This window comes from Emydura macquarii, unplaced genomic scaffold, assembly GCF_026122565.2.
Source record: "Emydura macquarii macquarii isolate MOO-44397 ecotype Brisbane River unplaced genomic scaffold, CSIRO-AGI_Emac_v2 contig_306, whole genome shotgun sequence".
NCBI lineage: Eukaryota > Metazoa > Chordata > Testudines > Chelidae > Emydura > Emydura macquarii.
In genome coordinates, this window is record NW_027130443.1 from 5583121 (window position 1) to 5602160 (window position 19040).

The 19040-nt window shown below is 50.8% G+C and overlaps 1 protein-coding gene across 1 annotated transcript; it reads right to left on the reverse strand.

Moving 5' to 3' along the window:
• Nucleotides 1–549: 549 nt before the first annotated feature.
• Nucleotides 550–18765, reverse strand: LOC137159399 (AN1-type zinc finger protein 5-like). Its single transcript, XM_067557630.1, has 7 exons — nt 18428–18765; nt 16742–16850; nt 14249–14421; nt 12559–12649; nt 10920–11038; nt 8964–9074; nt 550–6007 (listed from the first exon to the last, which is right to left on the reverse strand). Exons 3-7 carry the CDS (start codon nt 14397–14399, stop codon nt 5859–5861), a joined length of 621 nt encoding a protein of 206 aa, XP_067413731.1. The 5' UTR covers nt 14400–14421; nt 16742–16850; nt 18428–18765; the 3' UTR covers nt 550–5858.
• Between the last annotated feature and the right edge of the window lie 275 nt (nt 18766–19040).

Below are 19040 nucleotides of genomic sequence, written 5' to 3' on the forward strand. Positions count from 1 at the left end.
TCAAGACTGAGGAATTGCTGCCTTTCCCCTTTCAACGGCTGGGCTCCATAGAACCAGACGGCCCAGAGCGCTTGGGTTGCATCTCCAGTTTACCTAGATTAGGAGAAGGCGTCAAGTTTAGGGCCAGTTTAGCCCACACACATGCTGGCTAACCCGAACTGAAGCATGGCGTTTCCTGATCGAGACAAACCCGTAGGCAGGGCCCTGTGTGTTATGTGGGCCGCATCCTCACAACAGACACACTACCTGTAGGGCCCTGAGGATGTCACATGGGCCACAACTGAGTGCTGATTCAGCCACAAGCGGCCTGTGGGTTCAGAAACCCCAGCCCACACTGTAATGGGGGGTGTGACTGCAGCACGGGGAGCTTTGATCTAGCTTTCTTGGCGACCAGCAGCAGGGAAGTGAAGGCAGCATGGGCTAGTTGTCCCGGCACATACCTAGGCTCCCGGGAGGGCTCACACAGCCTGTCCTAATGCCCACGCTGCCATGACTTCACTGCTGTTGGGCCCCCCAGCTAGCTAGATCACGTGTTTACACCTGCAGCAATCACACCTTGAATACAGCAAAGGCACACCTGCAAGACCGGGTGCTGGGAGGAGAGCTCTTCTGAAGAGCTGGCCTGTTCCCTTTGGGGGCACAGCCGTTGAGGAGAGCCTCTTTTCACCTGAGCAGTGCCTCTACCGCTGGGAAATTCCCCTTCTTCTTTTGCCTGTGAAAACCATCAGCAACATAGTGTATGTCTGGGACCACATGGGCCCGATCTTCAGCTGGCATGAATTGGTGTCACTCTGTTCACTGATTTTCAACAGCCGAGGACGGGGCCCCCTGAACTTTAATCCAACCCCTGCCCACGTTCCAGCCAGAGCTCGCTTAGTCTTTGGCATGTCCAGAAGCAGATTCACATTCCCAGGCTAAGGCACAAAAATAAAACATGGCCAGTATCCTCAGATTGCTGGAGCGAAGGCCAGCGAGGTCGTCTCCCTGGGATATCTTTTAGCGGCAGGCTCACAGAGGCTGCACTGTAATTCGCTTTGATCGCATGTGATTCACTAATGACATGACAGGCATTTGGAGCCTGGTTATCGGCTTTAGTGACAGGACACAAGAGCCATTTAGCAGCCTGGTAAGTGTTCCAGGGATCTTCTGCGTCAGGGACACACTGGTTTGGACAGCCGAAGGTAGCAGCTCCCGGCATAGCAGCACTCTGAAGCCCTCCTTCTTTTACTTCCCTCCAGGACACTCCACGGTGGTGAGCATCTCCCCCAGGTGCAGGTGTGAGAGAGGCCCAGCCTGGAGATGACACACAAAGGTATTTGGGCTGCTCACCCCACTCATGTCAGTGGAAGCTAGGTGCCTAAATACCTTTAAGCATCTGGGCCAAGACTCCCGCAAGAGCCATACGCTTAGCATCCAAGGGCAGGATTTGGCCCTGGGCCCTTTTCATCCACACAAAGAAATTGCTACCAACCCCTTCTTCCCCAGGACTTGATTCCACATCCCCCCGGGGCTACTCATTGCGCTAGCCCCCCTGGCAGCTGATGGATCTCAGGCCATGGCAGCAACATGCTAGGGAGCTCCAGCCAGTTGCTCCCCCACCCAGCCTGGTGCCCCAGGGAGCAGAGGGGCGCAGGCTGCTTTTGGCTGTCAGGCATAATACATCCAATGGCAAAGGGGCCTGCAGCCCAGCACTTGTCTGGCAAGGCTTTGGTTAGGGTTGGACAGGACAAATTGGGGTGGGGGGGCACCTCCTTGAACGCAAAGTAAGAAGCCTGGTGGTGTTTATGAACCCCCAGCTCCCAGAAAGACCCTGGGCCTGGATCTGAGCACATCAGTGGTGCCAGTGACTTCAACTGGCTCTGTCGATTTACCCCTGCAGACTATGAACCCCAGGACCAGCTTCTCGATGGGGCTGATGGTCCTAAACTCCCCTGAAATCAATGGACGTTAAAAGCCTGGTTACCACTGAGGAGCTGGACCCCTCCAGTTCCTACCCCAGCATGACAGCTTCACTAACCACTTGTAGCTTTGTGTTCCTGGCCTCTGGACACCTCTCAGGTGTCTGCACCGCCATCACAGGGCAACTGCGGCATGGGCAGACACACCCAGGCCAGCTTTGGTCTAGCTAGCTCGGGTCTCCACAGTAGCCAAGCCCCGGCAATGCACTGTACAAGGGACCCCCGGGACCGCCTCCGACTGCAGCGCAGACAAACTACCATCCAGCCCCAGGGGAACTCTGCTGCTGAACAGATGCAATGGGGCCAGAACACCAACTCAGGCACCGCTACCAAGGCATGGCTCATCATGCCCCATGCACCAGGAGCAAAGCCCCTTGGATTTAGGACACTGCTTTAGTGCAGCCACACCCAGCCACGACCTGGGACGAGTCAGAGATCATCTGAAATAGATGAATAAAGCAGGAGCATGAGAGGGCCTGATTCTCGCTCACATCGGTGTAACGCTGCTGGCCTCCCCTCGCCTCCCGTTTACATCAGGGTAAAGTGGGCGTGCAACACATGAGCAATTCAGAAGGCCCCTTTTGTCACTTTACACAGCTCAAATGACCCAAGGAGCCAGGCAAAGATTCCAAGGGAGTTACTCCTGATTTACGTCGGGGCGAGTGAGATAAGAAACAGGTGCAACACATTTTGGGGAAAACTCCCACCCCATCCACTCATAATACCTGGCTCTTCCATAGAGCGTGTCATCTGAAGATCTCAAAGCGCTTTGCGAACTGCAGATGAACAATACAAGGGCACTTGAAAAGGGGAAGCAAACCCTTTATCACGCAGCTATTCCTGTGGCCGCCAGCAGTTCACGAGCAAAACCTCCGATCAAATGGCAGGTGGCCCGAGCTGCATGAATGCCGAGAACTCCTGAGCCACAGCAACACAAAGAGCAGCTGACACCATCCAAGCAAACTAGAATATATTAATATTTACGTATCTGGTTTCATACTTTCTAGGAAGGAGAGAGAGATAGAGGAGGTGGTGGAGAAACAGAGGGCTGGCTTATTACTGCTTGAGCTTTCACCCCCCTCCTCCCCAGCCAGTAAAATGAATTGCCCTTCCCTCTTTGAGAATTCAGGGGCTTAATGTGAACACTACTGAAAACGTGTGATCGGAGAAGGGTCCAGGGCTCCCACGGCCACACCGGAAGGGGCCAGGTTAGGGGGCCAAGCCAGCAGGCCCTTTTCACCAACAAAAATGTCTCTATAAAGTCGGTTTTCTGCTCGGCTCAAGGCAAGGGGGTGCCTGCAAATGCATGGGAAGAAATTCAGAGAAACCGCCAGGATTCATCCTCATGACTGGAATTAAGCAAAGCCCCAAAAGAGCCCACGTCGGCTAACAAAAGGAGGGCGCAGAAGGAAACCAAACCTCAACACTGGTTATGTGGCCCCAAAATGCTGGAGACCAGATTCTGGTGTCAGATGCAAACATGTACATCCAGAGTGACTCCAGTGGAGACGTATCAGCTATGCACTGACGCCAACGCAGCTGCTGTGTGTTTGCAGAGTGGCCGAGTCGCTGCCTTGTTACACTGGCACAAGACTAGAGCGACTCTGCTGAAACCAAACCAAGACCTGGAATTTGCCAGGAAGCCAACAGCGCTACTTGGGATTTATGCTGCAGGCTGGATCTTTAGCTGGTATGAGCCTTGTTCACTCCAGCCAAGGAGCTAGCCCAGTGTGTCTACACTGACGTCAGTGGAGCAACTCTGGATTTGCATAGAGTGGATCTGATTCATCAATGCGTCACTCCAGTTTTATGCAGTAGCTCCATACAGATCAATGGCGTTAGACCCTGTGTAAGACTGAAGAGGGAGGCAGTAGTGAATCAGGCTGTCTCCACTGTAGTCAGTGGTTACTCTGGATTTACATTAGTGTTACTGAGTCCAGAATTTAGCCCTTGAATTCTTCTTTCCCCTTGGTACATGTGCAGGGAATGCTGCTGCAGCTAGGAGGGGAGAGACTCATTTGGCTGGATCCAGGTAGAAAAATTAAAAACCTTTATCCTCAGCTGGTGTAAATGGGCACAGGCCCCATGGATTTCAGCATCGGTTTACAGCAGCTCAGGGCCTGGCCCAGGAATTTAACTGCTCTCTGCGGTCTTATGCCAAAGCTGATGTTTAAGGAAACCGTTTATCACGTGGGGTAGTTTAAAAGTGGGGCATTTTAGTTGCTTCCTTCTCTGGGGGCTCATTTCATTTTCTTTGCTTCCCAGCTTCTAGAAGTCACGGCTCTTCCAGTTTGTTGGGTCCTGCAGACAACAGACCAGAAATGAGCCGTCTCCTAATGCTCCCATCTGAGGGCTCCCCCCACGCAGCAATGGTAGGCTGATTTCTGGGGCGGAATAGCTGCTGCATGGCCTGTGACATTCACTCCTCTGCAGAGAGCCAGCAAACGTGTACATATCGAGTCCTGCTCAGCACAGGACTGTAAGGGTGGTGCACAAGTGCGGGGCTAGCTCTGCACAGTAGATTTGACCTCACTTGAGCCCTCTTTTCAAATCTAATTGAGGGCCTGATCCTGTGAGTTTCAAAACAGCCTCTCCCTCCATGACTCCAGGCTCAGCCCGTCATCTGGGAGCAGAGGCAGAATGGGGTGCCCAAAATCAGCCCCCATGGGTCCACACCTGGGAACTGGGGGACCTGTATGGCTCGGAACGGTAGAAATTCCTTGGCAGGCACATTCACTTTCACGTTGCAGAACACATCCTCAGCTGCTGTAATGCAATGGTGCTGCCCTGACTTACAAGGACTGAGGATCTGCCACTACTGATCCACCCTGGGGGACAAGCAGCGAGCTGGGAGGGCGCGGAGGCTCAGTGTGATTTCCCACCAGATCCACCCACTCAAGAGAGAGTCTCACTGAATATCAGCAAGGCCTGGAGGGAGGACAGAGATCTCTGAGATTTGCATGCGTGCAGCAAAGGGGGGAGGAGGAGATTTGCTGGTCTGAGCTTTGCGCACAACCCTGATAAGAGAGAATTATACAATAAGGCAGAAGGTAAAGAGTGGAAGGAGCTGGGGGGGGGGAGGGGTTTGTTATCGGAGCGTGGTCTACAATCAGCCTTGCTCAGTAAGCAGCCGACAACTGCATATGGGAGAGTCTGAAACACGAGAGGCTAGTGCCGTGCGTCCAGCCCGACGCGTTGAGCCCAGCATCCCACAAAGCCTGGGGAAGGGCAAGAGGCATTTGTGTGTCCTTCCTTAACGTTCTCAGTGCGTGGCTGTAGCTCATAGGTTTCGCTGCGGTGTCCACGAGCCACAAGCTAACTCTGTTGTCCCAACAGCCACTACTTAGCAATTCAGTTGCGACCCCAACAGCTTCTTAAGGGGAAGGGGAGAAACCTGCGAGCTTTAACGGTACAGAATCCTTTTCCTGTGTCTGAGACGAAATGCCTCAGTGGGAGGAGACGTTTGCTGCTGAGATTCCTTCAGATCCTGCCCTTGCATCACACACGAACGGGATGGCGCAGTGACTCACTGACTCTCACAGCAAGCTCCTGAGAGTTTGCAAAGCACAGGGCTGCAGACAGACTGGAAGGGCTATTGGATTCCTCCACACTGACTGAGCTGTGTGCACAGCCCCGACGGAAGACAAGTCCAAAGCTCTTAATATCGGGGGTGGCTGGGGGAGGTGCAGATCCCTTTTTCTTTTTGAAAACGGGTTAAAAACGGGTCAACTGAGCAATGGGTAGAGGAGAAGGGGGGGGGGGGGATAGGAGCCACTGAGTCTCTTATTTGGGGTTGCTGAGTGTCCTCGCCTCCTGGCAGGATCCCAGACACCTGGGGGGTAAGGAGCAGGGGGAGGAATGCCACGCCACAAGGCTAAAGTACTCAATGCGCAACTTCCTTCACAACTTCTGGATCTTCTCTGCCACGATGATGGGGTTCTCCTTGCGGATCTTCTCAGCCGCCTCTGCCTTGTAGTCGTATGGGCAGCTGTGCATGTCAGAGTACCGGTGGATGGCACAGAAGAGGTTCCCACAGCGGCAGTCGAAGCCTGGATGGGAGAATTCCAGAGAAACAAAGCAGAGTCAATCAGGAACCATCAGGGTGGGGATGTAACGCAGACAGGGCAAGAGAGCTGGCTCTTGGCACACACAGAGGTCCCATTTGTGCCTAAAAAGAAGGGCAGACTAGGCACCCAACTGCCTGCTAGTCCTCAGTGGACTGAGAAGGGATCTCTATAATAAAGGGCCTTATTGGTATTAAACATCTATGTCACCGGGGGAATCCAGGGCAGCTCTGAGGGGGCACGACGGCTCAGCTGTGCCACGGAACAGATCAGTTCAGGTGGGTGACTCACCATCACTTCATTTGATTTCCTGTGACTGGGCCAGCTGTCACAAACAGTGGGAAAAGGGTTTTAACAGCGCTGTGGCCAATGTGCTCCCACATTCACTGGAGATGAGGAAGGCTAGTGGACCAATCAGAAGCCAAGATTTGAGGTTGCAGCATGTCGCCAGGCTTCCAATAAAGATCAGGCTCCCTGTTCTCAAATTTCTGACCAGGAGTCAGACCTGGTTTTGTGCAGTGATGGCGGGAGGCGTGGCCATGTTAGATTTCCAGTACAACCCATTCACCAAAGGTCAGGCAGGAGGAGGCAGCAGCATGGGAAGTGTTTGGCTAACCAAAGATAACGGACGGAATTCTCTATGGGAAAATGACCATGTTTCGGGCAACGGTTCGCAGAAGCTCAGATAATTGAGGCTGTGTTGTAATTTGATAGATCCTACTGGACATTAGTTAACAGACTGGTTGCTACTTGGACATTTTAAGGTTAGCCTTATCCACAGAACCATGCTAGCTACAACCGTGTCCATATCTGATCGTTGGTTCCCTTGAAAATTTTCCAGCGAACTGTGTTTTATGGCTAACATCTCTCTTGCCTTTGGATGGAGTCAACCACATGCACTACTCCATTACCGAGGTCTCGGAAGGCTGTCACTGAATCACTTAGCTTAGCTCCTACTTAGACAATGCTTTTCAAAGGTGCTTTAACCAGTACCATTATCCCAATGTTACAGATTGGGGAACCCAAGCACAGAGCAGGAAAGTAATCTGCTCAAGTTCACAGTCTCCTAACTCCAGTTCAGCGCTTTAATCACTGGACAATGCTGCCTCCTGTAGCACCAAGCGACATGCTATGGAACGATTTCCAACATGCCAGTGTGATGTGTGAATTTATCCCCACTTGGAGAATCCAGGCACCGACTGGCTTTATCTAATAGACAGACTTCCTGTGAGCTACCTAGTAAGTTTATTCCCAAAAGAGGAGTATTTCCCACTTTTTATCACACTGGGTTAGGAAGCAGCTTCCCTTCCAGGAGGATATCACGCTGCCTACAGATCTGGAGAGCGTGCACAAAGAGTTTATCTTCCCTTCTCTGTGTACCCGGAAACGGACTTGTTAACAACAAACATTTATATTACGGTAGCGCCCACAGGCTGCAATCGAGATCAGGGCTTCGTTGTGCCAGGCACTGCACAAACACTTTGGGCTGATCTCTAGCATGGGACCTTAATATCGGGTAAAGCAAAGACTCGTGCAATTTTATGTTGCTAAACACAATCTTTAACTAGGTTAAAGAGGAGAGAGCTCTGCTCAGATAGCGTGACCTCCACAGCTCTGGGGTTAACTTTTTCCAGGGAAAGATTAAATGGTGGAGTCATTTTAGAGGAGTGCTGGTTTTGTTAAGGAAACACAGCCTTGATGAATTTTCTTTCCTGTAACAACTTACAGGGCCATTCAGCCTGATTAATGCTGCTTACCTGGAACAGCCCTGTTATTTTTTCACCATTAAACTCCACAGACTCATAACAAAGGGCCCCCAGTCTTGCTTTCACTGAAATGAACAGTCAGAGTCCAGCTGATTTTCAAAGGCAGGCAGGGGGCTAGCGGTGGGATTTTCAAGTGCTCAGTCTGGGCCTAACTTTGCTCCTGTTACACTCAGTGGGGATTTGACCACGGACTTCAACAGAAGCAAAGTTAGGCCAACACTGCGTGCTTTTGAAAAACCCAGCCTGCGTCAGTCCCATGTTACTCTGATCATGGTTATCATGTAATGGCTAAAGACCAATCAAAAAGGGGACCCCACTGAGCTATGCACTGTAGAAACCCAGAGTAGCAGACAGTCCTTGGTGTGTGTTGGGAGCCACTGGTAGACGGGACCCTAGTCTGCAGCAAAGGACTAACCGTACCGCCGCTGAAGGGGAGAGGGCCCTGCCAGACGGCTGTATATTGAGTTGAACAGAGTGCTATGGAACGGTGCAAGATTGCCAGCCCTGGAGAAGGAAGAACCAGTACCAGCAGGGGCAGTCCTCCCTTTCCCTCTGACAACGTGCCTCACTGGACCTCACAGACTCCTAGACTTTAAGGCCAGAAGGGACCATCGTGATCATCTTGTCTGACCTCTTGCACATTGCGCAGGCCACAGGACCTCATCCACCCACTCCTGTAATAAACCCCGAACCCCTGGCTGAATTACTGACACCCTCAAATCATGATTTAAAGACTTCAAGTTACAGAGAATCCACCATTGACATGAGTTTAAATCTGCGAGTGACCCATGCCCCATGCTGCAGAGAAAGGCAAAAATCCCCCCGAGCCTATGCCAATCTGCCCTCGGAAAATTCCTTCCAGACCCCAAATCTGGCGATTGGTTAGACCTGAGCATCTGTGTAAGACTCACCAGCCAGACACCTGGGAAAGCATTCTCTGTAGTAACTCAGAGCTCTCCCCACCTAGTGTCCCATCACTGGCCGCCAGAGATTTTTGCTGCTAGCAGTCACAGATCGGCTACCTGCCGTTGTAGGCAGTCGCATTGTCCCATCTCCAGCCAGTTAAGATTTTTTGCCCCCACTGCTCTCCTTGGGAGGCTGTTCCAGACCTGAACTCCCAATGATTGCCAAACATCTCTGTTGCAAACTAAATGTAAAGATTGCACAGAACTTACCAGTTAGCCCTATCTTCTTCCGGCAAGTGAAACAGCGATTCTTTTTCTGTTTGGGTTTTTCCAAACTCTTCTCACCCTCAGCAGAGTTCTGGGATATTTCCAGGAGGGTACCTGGAACAAATTGAGGAGAGGAGAGTTTCTTTACCGCCCTTCCACACCAGTAAACATTTCTATGCATTGTTTTCATTACCGTAGCACCTAGAGGCCCTAATGGAGATTGGAACCCCACGGTGCTATGGACGTATGCACTGTACATATGTACGGCGAGAGAAAATACCTGCCCCAAAGAGCAGGTGAAGGTCAAGAAGGGTGAGAGAGATTATCTCCATTTTACAGGTGGGGAATTGAGGCAAAGATCACATGACTCAAATCTCTGAGTCCCAGTCCAGGGCCTTGGTTTAGCTAAGTAAATAACAACAACGACTGTTCACACTTGGTTTCATCTGTAGATCTCAGAATGCTTTACAGAGGTAAGCAAGCACCACTATCCCTATTCTAGCGTTGGGAACCCTGAGGCTCTAAGGGCCAGGTTTTCAAAGGTATTTAGATGCCTAGATGAATTTCCAAAAGCACCTGGTACCTGTTTCCCATTGAAATTGATGGGCACGCACTGCCTAGGTACTTTGGAAACTCCCACTAGACACCTATCTGCAGCTTTAGGTGCCTAAGCACCTTTAAAAGGTCTAGCCCTAGGAGACTAAGGCCACATCTACACCAAAGCTGTGGGTGCGATCTGTGGCTTGCGTAGACGTACCCACACTAGCTTGACCCTTGTTAGCTCACTGAAAACAGCCATGAGGACCCAGTGGCATGATCTTCAGTGCAAGCTACACAAACAAGTACATATCCCAGAGGGGAAGGAGGACTTTGCCAGCCCACGCTGCCGCATCCTCCAGCTAACTAGAGTACAGCTAGTGCAGGTACATCTACATGAGCAGCAAATCACAGCCCCCGCTTGCAGTGCAGACCTGCCTTCACCAGGACTTGCTGATGATCATACAGTGAGTCAGCAGCCGGCCAGGAATAGAAGACAGGTCTTGCAACAACCTGCCCAGTGCCCTTTCCACCAGACTATGCTACCTGTCCTTGTGCTGCTTACCAAAAACAACCAGCACCCTCGCCCTACCCTAGCCTGTTCTTCTCAAGTTCTCTCCCTGCACTCGTAAAAAAAGGACTCCCCGTCGCCATATTTAAGCCAATGTTTGAATACGGCAGCAGGATCCGGTTTCTTTAACGGCCACCAACACGGAATATCTTTAAAAAGTTTGTACAGGAACAAATGGGTGGTCTGTCTTAAGTAAATGTGGATTAGGACCAGAGGAGGGCACCTCCATGGCAACGTGGTGGGGCTCAGTTACGGCTACAAACCAAACGTAACCGATCAACCAGAAGCCGCCCCCTACTTAGCACTGACACTTGCACATGGAGTTAGGCGGGCAAACACATAGCCATTTTATAGATGGGTAAAGTGAGAAACACAAAGGCTCAGAGACTCGCTTGCAGTCACAGAGCGAGGCACCAGCATGGCCAGAAACAGAATCCAGGGGTCCGATTTCCTAGTCCTCAGCCGTTAACTTGCACTGGATTGATCTCCACTTCTCCCTCGAGAGAGATGCCATGGAACTGCAGCGTGCAGCCACCGAGAGCGGCACGCCAGGCAGTGGGGTGCTTCCAGGCATACTGACATTTAAAAAGACAGGAATCACAGAATATTATCTGGCTGCCAGATATTGAAGTTTGGTGGCTAGTCAGTTCTCAGACCAAAGAGAGATCTATTAGGCCCGTCCTCAGGCAATGGGGAAACAGCCTTTCCAATCCTTTTCCCTAGATCTTAGCTACAGATTGTGCATGTACGACTCTTCCCTGAGTGCCTGGCTAGTATTCTATTTGCTGCTTAAAACTGATTGTTACGCTGGTGTCGTTTATACTCGTGCAAAGTCTTAATCAAACAACTACCTGACGAAGAAGATGCTGAGGAGTTTTCTTCCGTGTTAATGTAAGCGACTGTCTCGCTGCTGGTTTCCTCTCTGGATATGCTCATGGCCGTCATCTGATGGGTCACAGGAGTCTGAGTGCTGGAAGCATTCACAACAGCAAGCAAATCACAGTGCAAACAGAAATATTTTCCTCTGATGTGCAGTTAGGCGGGAGGCATCTTCAGCCCACAAATTAACTTCATTACACTCAAAGAGAGCACAGCAGTACAGCGGGTCAATAATTTAACCTTTCTTCACCGGAGACTGGGATTCAAGTTTCTCTCAGGACACAAATGGAATGAATTTGTGATGATCTCAGCCTCCCTCCTCCCGCCTACATCCCAAAACCAAGGGCATGATTCACACTCCATGTAAGTGAGATCCAGGACTGGAACAGCTATAAGTGAGTACTGTACAGCAATAACAGAGCTGAGTGAGAACAGCAGGGGTGCTGTTAATCAGGACCAAGGTGCCCTACCACTGCCAGATGGGGTTCCAGCCTGGATTACCACTGGGGGTGTGAGTGATGACGCAGCTGGGACAGACCAATAGGATTTGAATACTGTGGGTGTTTTGGATTATGACTAGGGTGCACTGGTAAGCTGTGTGTAGAAACGTGCACAGTATTTACAGCTTTGTACTGTAGATCAGAAATCCACCTGATTTTCCTCCGCCAAAGAGGCTAAGTTTTTTTTCCTTCCATTTATTGAAGTATTTTTCAGAAACATCTGTATCTTTTGTTCTGAATTTAAAACCATCTGGAGCCTCTGAAAGTTATAAGCAGAATTCAACCCAGGTTAACTGCAGTGGGATATCAATGGAATTACAGTGAGGACGGATTTGATCCTGTGGGTTTTCTACTCCAGCTGGAAAAGGGGCAAGGCAAGTCTCCCTCTTTCGTCAACAGTCTTTTCCAAATGCAGAGCTGGGCTGGCCATCTCTGCATTCAGTCCCAGCTGCGCTGATGTCAACACGCCCAGGCAGTCAGCTTTGTCAGTCAAGTTAAAGACAGGACTCTGCTGAATTTTACAGCAATGAACTGGAAAAAAATAGGTCTGATTCTCCTATCCCTCAAGCCAGCCCCCATGGGGTTTTCTAGAGCTCCCATCACCTTTGTATCCAGGTGCTACACCGGTAAATTAGCTATGTATAGGAAGGTCTATTGTGGACTGCCCAGAGTATTCTGTTCCTCTCATTCACAGCAGTTTTACTCCAGTACAGTTCCACTGATTTCAACTGAATTACTCTTTACACCAGCCTTAGAGGAGAATCGGGCCCTGTGGGCTTGTCTGTACAGATAGGATGCTCCTCTGAAATGAAGCAGGTGGAGAGGAAAAGCATGAGACATGGCTAACCTCGGCGAAGCTCCAAGCAGCAGTTGCTTGGGGGTGGAAGGACACTCCCAGATGCATTCCCTTCCATATGTCAACTAGTCACCTTTGGAGCATTAGAAGCGTGGAGGCTTGCCCTGGTGCCTGGCAGGTGAACATTGAGTCAGTGACCTCTTTAGACTCAGACTGTTTCATAAAAGCTAATCAGCTGCAAGGCACAGAATAAAAGCCTCTCTCTCGGTCCCACAGCACTTGCTAGTAGGTTAGCATGGAGTTTCTCGCCCCTACCTGGCTTTCACATCTGCAGGCGTCAGGTCTCCCTCTGTGCCCTGCCCTGGGGTGGAATCTGAAGCCACAGGGCTGTTGCTGGGACCGTTTACTGCGAAGACAAATTCCACATCCAGTGAATTCTCAGAAATATTAGCAAGCTCCAAAGGCGTTAACCAATAGCCAAAGGGAAAGCAGGCAAAGCTCAGGAATGAATTCCTGATTCACTTGATGGCCTTAATACATAGAATCACAAAACCCTTCTCACTAACTCAAGCAGTTTTTGCCACAAGAGCCAAAGGGCTCATCAATGGAGGTTTCTGCTACTCCTCAGGCTTTGATGGATGATGATGAGAACCTACCCACAAAGGCACAGGGTGCTGAGCACCAGCTCCCATTGGCTTCAATAGAAGGATGCAGGACCAGGCTTTAGGAGCATTGTACACAGCAGCAATTCTTTCAGAGTCCCTCTCTCAGGCCTTGTCTACACTTACCTCGGAGATTCGGTGGCAGTCAACCGGAGTTACGGAAACTACGCAAAAAACTTGCGTAACTCCCGTCGACTTCTGTGCTTCTGTTCCGCGTTCCGTCTTCAATGCAGTGCGCGACAGGAACCGCATTCCTGTCGACGCAGTGCTATACCACTTGAGGAGGTGGTCTTAATACGTCGATTTCTGGATCAACTGAGCGGGTTTTCACTGACCGCTCAGTCGATCCAGATAAGTTGATCTGATGGCGGCGAATTTGCCGACGTCAGTGTAGACATAGCCTCAGTTCCTTGGTATTTAGAAACCCAACTGCCACATTCCCTACCTCAATACAGACATACCCTTTGAAAGGGCCCTTAAAGGGAAGCCACAGACGCCTACGTTATCTTGAACCCAAATGTTATTTTGCTACTCCTCAGATTCTCAGCTACTGTAAATCAGCTTAGCTCCATTGGCTACAACAGAAATACACTTTTCTAACCTTCCTAAAGGAATAACAACCTCTGCAGTGCACCATCCCCAGCAGTGAAATCAAGTGAGGCATTGCTTTGCTGGGGAGAAAAAATTCGTATTTATAAGGCAAATCTCTCACTTGGCTATCTACGTACCTGTACACCTAATGTCTGCCCAAACCCACAGCAGGAGTGAATCCTGTTAATGATGGGACGTGCAGAGTACATCTTCACAGCTCTCTCTCTGTTTAGTGACATGTCTAATGTGTTTAGTTACAGGGAGCAAATCTTTAGTTTCATTGCTCTGGCTTGTCAACACTATTAAGATGAGAAAATTAGACAAACCCAAATGGCCAATTTCATCCCTGGTGTGATTTCACTGACTTCAATGGGTTTGCACCAGGGATGAATCTGGCCTGATGTCTATGGTGGTAACCGGGTGCTCAGGAAGCAGCTGAACAGCATGGAGTCTCAGGTCACTGTTATGACATGCAACATGACCATCCTGCAGCTTACTGGAGTATGATGGATGGGAGCCGTGTCTAACGAATGATTTGAATCAGGGTGAATACAACTAAAGTAATGCAGGGATTGTGGGCCCTTGGCTTAAAGGCCTGGCTCTACACACGGATGCAGAGACCTCAGCTTTCTAGCTAGGAGCAGATCAGTGGAGAAGCAGCATTACATTTTATCCGCTCTGTCCTGGCTTCTTACAATATCATGCATCCAGGCTTCCAATCAATAGATATTTCCTCAGCAAAAGTCCTCTACCTGTGGGGCTTATCCGGCCACTGCTCTGTTGCCTCTGTAGATACTCTTTATAGCATACTGAGCACATCCCATTGGTCCGGGGGCTGCCGTAGAATCCGCAGCCTGTGGTACACAGCATAGGCACTTGTGTTTGATTAGTCTCCTGGGCCATTCTCTCTTTTCCAACACAACAGCTACAAGGCAGGAACAAGAAAGACAAAGCAGTTACAGATGAGCATGACATTTCCTTGTACACTGGCTGATCTGGAAGGAGATGCACAAAGAACCCCAAGACAGCGCGATCCTGCGCGATTTTACTCACCTAAGTAGTTGCACTAATGCACAAGTGTTTGCTAGATCAGGGCCCTCATGAACCCTGTAACCCATATTCACAAGTGGCCTAGTTCTGCACCACTAAAGTCAATAGGTGCAGGATCATAAATATTCCCTCCTCAAACAAGTAGACCTACTAAAGTCACTGGACTACCTGCATGAGTAAGGACTGCCTGTGTGAGTAAGGGCTGCATGATCAGGTCCCAAATATGGATAAAAAATTTCCTTACCTGTGTTACTAACAGCTCCCTCCATCACTAAATCAAATAATTTAAACAGCCCATTCAGTACCAGGGTGGGTTAGTTACATTTTGCACTTTATGGCTTTCATGTATAGCAAGTTTTGCTTTCTGGTTCTCATGCACTAGCCCAAGGCTGTGATATCTAAGTTGGAAAATACTGTACTGCAAGAGAATGTTTAAATCCAAACCAATATCTATGTTCTCTGATCAATTTCCCTGAACCCTGATGAAAATGGGTTATGAATGTAAATAGAAGAGAATTCTTATTACCTCTAGGTTTTGTAAAACCCTTAACACACACAATTTTTGGCCAGCCTTGTGTTATTTTAAAAACTCACCCTCAAATTATTTTCACACCTGTGCATTTTCACTTTCTAATGTGCCACATTATTTATGTTCCCAAATTGCATTGAATTATTTTAAGCAAAAACCATAAGCAACACCTCCTGGTAGTAAAAAGCAATGAGATGGAAGGAGGTAAGAAACATACTACACAGCCTATAGCACCAATTAGAAATTATTCCTACTGCATGGGCAAGATTCTGCTATCAGTTATGCTGTTGTTAATCTGTAGTAAATTCATTGATTTCAGGGTCGTTACTCTAGATTTACACTGGTTAAAAAGCAAATCAGAATCTGGCCCCGAGCTACTCACAGTACAATAAAATTCTGATCCAATGGCAGCAAAGCCTTTAAAAATTGCAACAGGAAATTCCACTCTGCCCTTGCCAAGGCTGCCAGAGAGAGGGAGGCAGAACTAAGGCAGCAACTCCCTCCAAGGCCACAGATCTCCCTCCACTTGAACAGTGCACAATTCTGTAAGTTTGGGGGTGGATCAGCTGGTCGGAGGGGAGCAGAGCCAGAGCTCCAACACAATACTGTCCCTTAGCAAGCATGTGACATTTCTTCAGCACGCCTCCACGGGAGTTACTGCTGCTTCATTCAGCTTGATGGAAGAATCCCGGTGGCCCTGAGAGAGCCACCCCTTCATGTGCCTGCAAAACCTTCCTCAGAGGGAACAATGCATTGGGAACAAGGAACATTTCCCCTCCCATGAGGTTTTCTGTGGGAGGGGAATGATTCAGCTCTTACTCATTCACTCCTTTGTCCTCAGCTGCATGATTGGAGTTTCTTTAATATTATCCTGCAGCTTTCCTTTTTGCAGCACTGATTGGCATTCCTGATTTCCTGTGGGCTACCCTTCCCATCAGACGCATGTAAAGTCTACATTCAGATGAGCCTCCTCCACATTTGACTATTTAGATGTTGCCCTGTGGTTGGGATTAACACAACTCACACTGGGAATATTGAAGCAAAACCCTGAAATATGAGAGGACCTGGATGTCCTTTTTAGCCCCATTTTTGAACGTGGCCTCTAATTTTGGGCGCCCCAAGAACAGCGGCCCCTTTCGAATATTTTGGTCTTTATTTATAAAGTCCAACAGTGCTTGAGGGAATTACACAGAAGTAACAGTGAAAATAATATAATTCCCATACTATGAAAGCAGATCAAACGCAAAATTAAAAAAAAAAAGTAGCATGATCCAAACGGATGGTCTTACTGAGGAGCCAAATGTGATCAAAGCAGGAAAATCACTGCAACAGAAGTATGTTCACAAGCAGAGAGTGTTGGCATGGATTTGGGGAGGGAAGAAAATTCTAGTATAAGGATCACCTCAGCAAAAGGCTCAGTCCTGACACGATGCTGCTATCCCAGAAAGCAGGTCTAATCCTCTCCCCTTGCCACCATGCCCCAACTCGCCCTGTGCTGGCACCTTTGTGCAGAGAGACACATGGAGCTCTGCGGAAGCCCCTGTGCTGCTGTCACTGAGGAAGAGGCTAGTACATCAGAAGCACCACTCCCTAGCAGAGGTCAGGGTCTCAGAGGTCAGTCATCAGGATTTCTCAGATTCTGGTACCCAACTTTAGAGGAAGTCACCTTAGCTCAAGAGCTGCTCCAGCTGGTGCTTTCTGTCTGGCGCAGATGTCACCCCCCCCGCCCAAGCTGTCTTCTGGTAGGAAGAACAGGGCAACATGCAAAATCCAACCTAAAAATTTGGGATGAAAGTTAAAGTTACAAAACACACGCAACAAAGGAGATCACTAGCAAAAGCTGTTCCGTGAATAAAAAGGGCAGTGTGTGTGTGTGGAGGGCAAGCGGACAGCAGAGATCAGTACTTTAATCTGCAGCTCCAGAGTTTATTTCCCACAGGCTACTCACATGGCTCTGTAGTCTATGATGCTTTTGTAGAGCTCTGGGGCACACAGTGCATTTTGTTCTGGGTTGTGTAACACACAGCGTATGTTTTATGGGGCTATAGAAACGCTTGGTGGCAACATGGGTGTGGAGGCATCAACAACGTGCCTACCAAACAGAAGCCAGCCATGGGATTGTATTTTTTTAAAGCCAATCCATCAGTGGGAAGGTTAAAATGACTGCATTTAAAGGGTCCAATTATCAATGTCAATTGTTCCCTCAAACTTGGGGAGAGGAGTGGGGCCTAGTTGTAAAGACAAAGCAATGGGCAGTCAGAACTGAGTTCTATTCATAGATCTGGGAGTGAAGCATGGCCTAGTAATTAAAGCAGCGAGAACTGGAAGCCAGGCCTTTTATTACCAGCTCAGGGTGAGTGTAATCTAGTGGTTAAGGCAGGGGGACTGGGTATCAGGACTCTAGGGTCTTATTCCTGGCTCTGAGAGAGTGTCTGGTCTTATGGTTAGGACAAAGAGACTGGATGCAGGACTCCTGGATTCTACTCCCAGCTCTGGGATGGGAGTGTTGCCTAATTGTTAAAGGTGGGGGACTGGGAATCAGGACACCTGGAGCCTACCCGCCCCCTGCTTTGGGAGTGTGATCTGGGCAGGGGAATTGAAATCCGGACTGTGTGCTGCATTCCCCATCTGTACCGTGGAGGTGGGGCACTGTGAAGCACCTTGCAAGGCGGGTGCTGTAAATCCAGGCTGTGGGCACGAATGAGGGTCAATACTAAGCCCTCAGCCGGGCTGCTCCCTGCCCAGCCCCCGGGCCAGAGCCTCACTCCCACGCTGGCTTGTCTGCAAAACAATGCACCTGGCAACCTCCCTGCCCCCTAACTGACAGGTCCCTCCACCAATCGTGCCACCCCCCGATTGCACGCCGGTGGGCGGGATGAGATCGCCCCGCGGAACGCACGGCAGGGGAGGGCGGCCTAGCTTCAAATCGAGCCCGAGGCTTTGCGGCCTGCACTAGCTTTGTAGCCAGGCTCTGGTTCGGAGCTAGGGAAGGTCCGGGCCCCCGCTTAGTGAAGGGAGGAGAGAGACCCCCCACACACACTTTGGGTCCTCCATCAGCCCCTATCCCCCGGGCCTAGAGGCTTCAGGCACTTCCCGCCGCTGCCCCAGGCCCTGGCACCCCCGCCGCTGCTCCATGACCCGCGCGGGCCTAGGGTATTCAGGCACCTCCTGCCCCACTGTGGCCCTAGGACCCAGCCCGGCTCGCCCAGCCCGGCTCCATGACCCCGCCGCCCCGCCCCGCAGGGCCTAGGGGCTTCAGGCACCTCCCTGCACCGCCGCAGGCCCTGCCTGCCTAGGACCCCCAACAGCGCCTGCCCCCGCTGCCCCCCCGGCCCCGGCCGCGCTCACTCACCCGCCGCCGGCAGCCGGGCCCAGATGCCGCCGCCGAGCGGGAGCGGCGCGGCCCGGCCCGGCCCAGGGGTGGGGGCTGCTCGGTCCGACACGTGCGGGGCGGGGCGACCCCGGCCCGGCCTGGCCCAGCCCGGCCCAGGCGGTCGGTCGGTCGGTCACGCAGGGGTAGCCGCCGGCGGCCAGCTCAGGCCCACGCCGAGCGAGGAAGGCGGGCTGGGGCGGCCGGGAGACACGGCGATTGGTAGAAGGCAGCCCCGAACCGCCCCGGCTGGCTCCCGACCCTCCCCTGCCGTGGGGGAGGGGGATGGGAGACCCCCCCCCCCCAGCCATATGGGAGAAGAGGGGGGGAGCTGATCTACCCCTGCCATAGGGGTCTGGAGGAGGGCCAGGTTCTGCTACCCTCTCCCCCCATGATCAGAGAGATGGGGGAAGGCAAAGATCTGATATTTCCCAGGCAGATTTTGGAGGGGGGCTGGGATTTGATTCCTTCCCCGCAAACACACTAGCTAGCTAAGGGAATGACCTAGGTTCTGGATTTCTCCCCCCCCCAAGAGTCTGATACCCAGCCAAGCGGGGGCCAGGATCTGAGGGAAGGCTGCACTCTGAGCATGCAG

Excerpts from the sequence above, each read along its gene's own strand:
- LOC137159399 (XM_067557630.1), bottom strand. The coding sequence starts at position 14,399 with ATGGCCCAGGAGACTAATCAAACACAAGTGCCTATGCTGTGTACCACA. Across the intron at positions 12,650-14,248 it reads TGGCCGGATAAGCCCCACAG|TAAACGGTCCCAGCAACAGC; the intron begins GTAGAGGACTTT and ends TTGTCTTCGCAG. Across the intron at positions 6,008-8,963 it reads GAAGAAGATAGGGCTAACTG|GCTTCGACTGCCGCTGTGGG; the intron begins GTAAGTTCTGTG and ends TCTCCCATCCAG.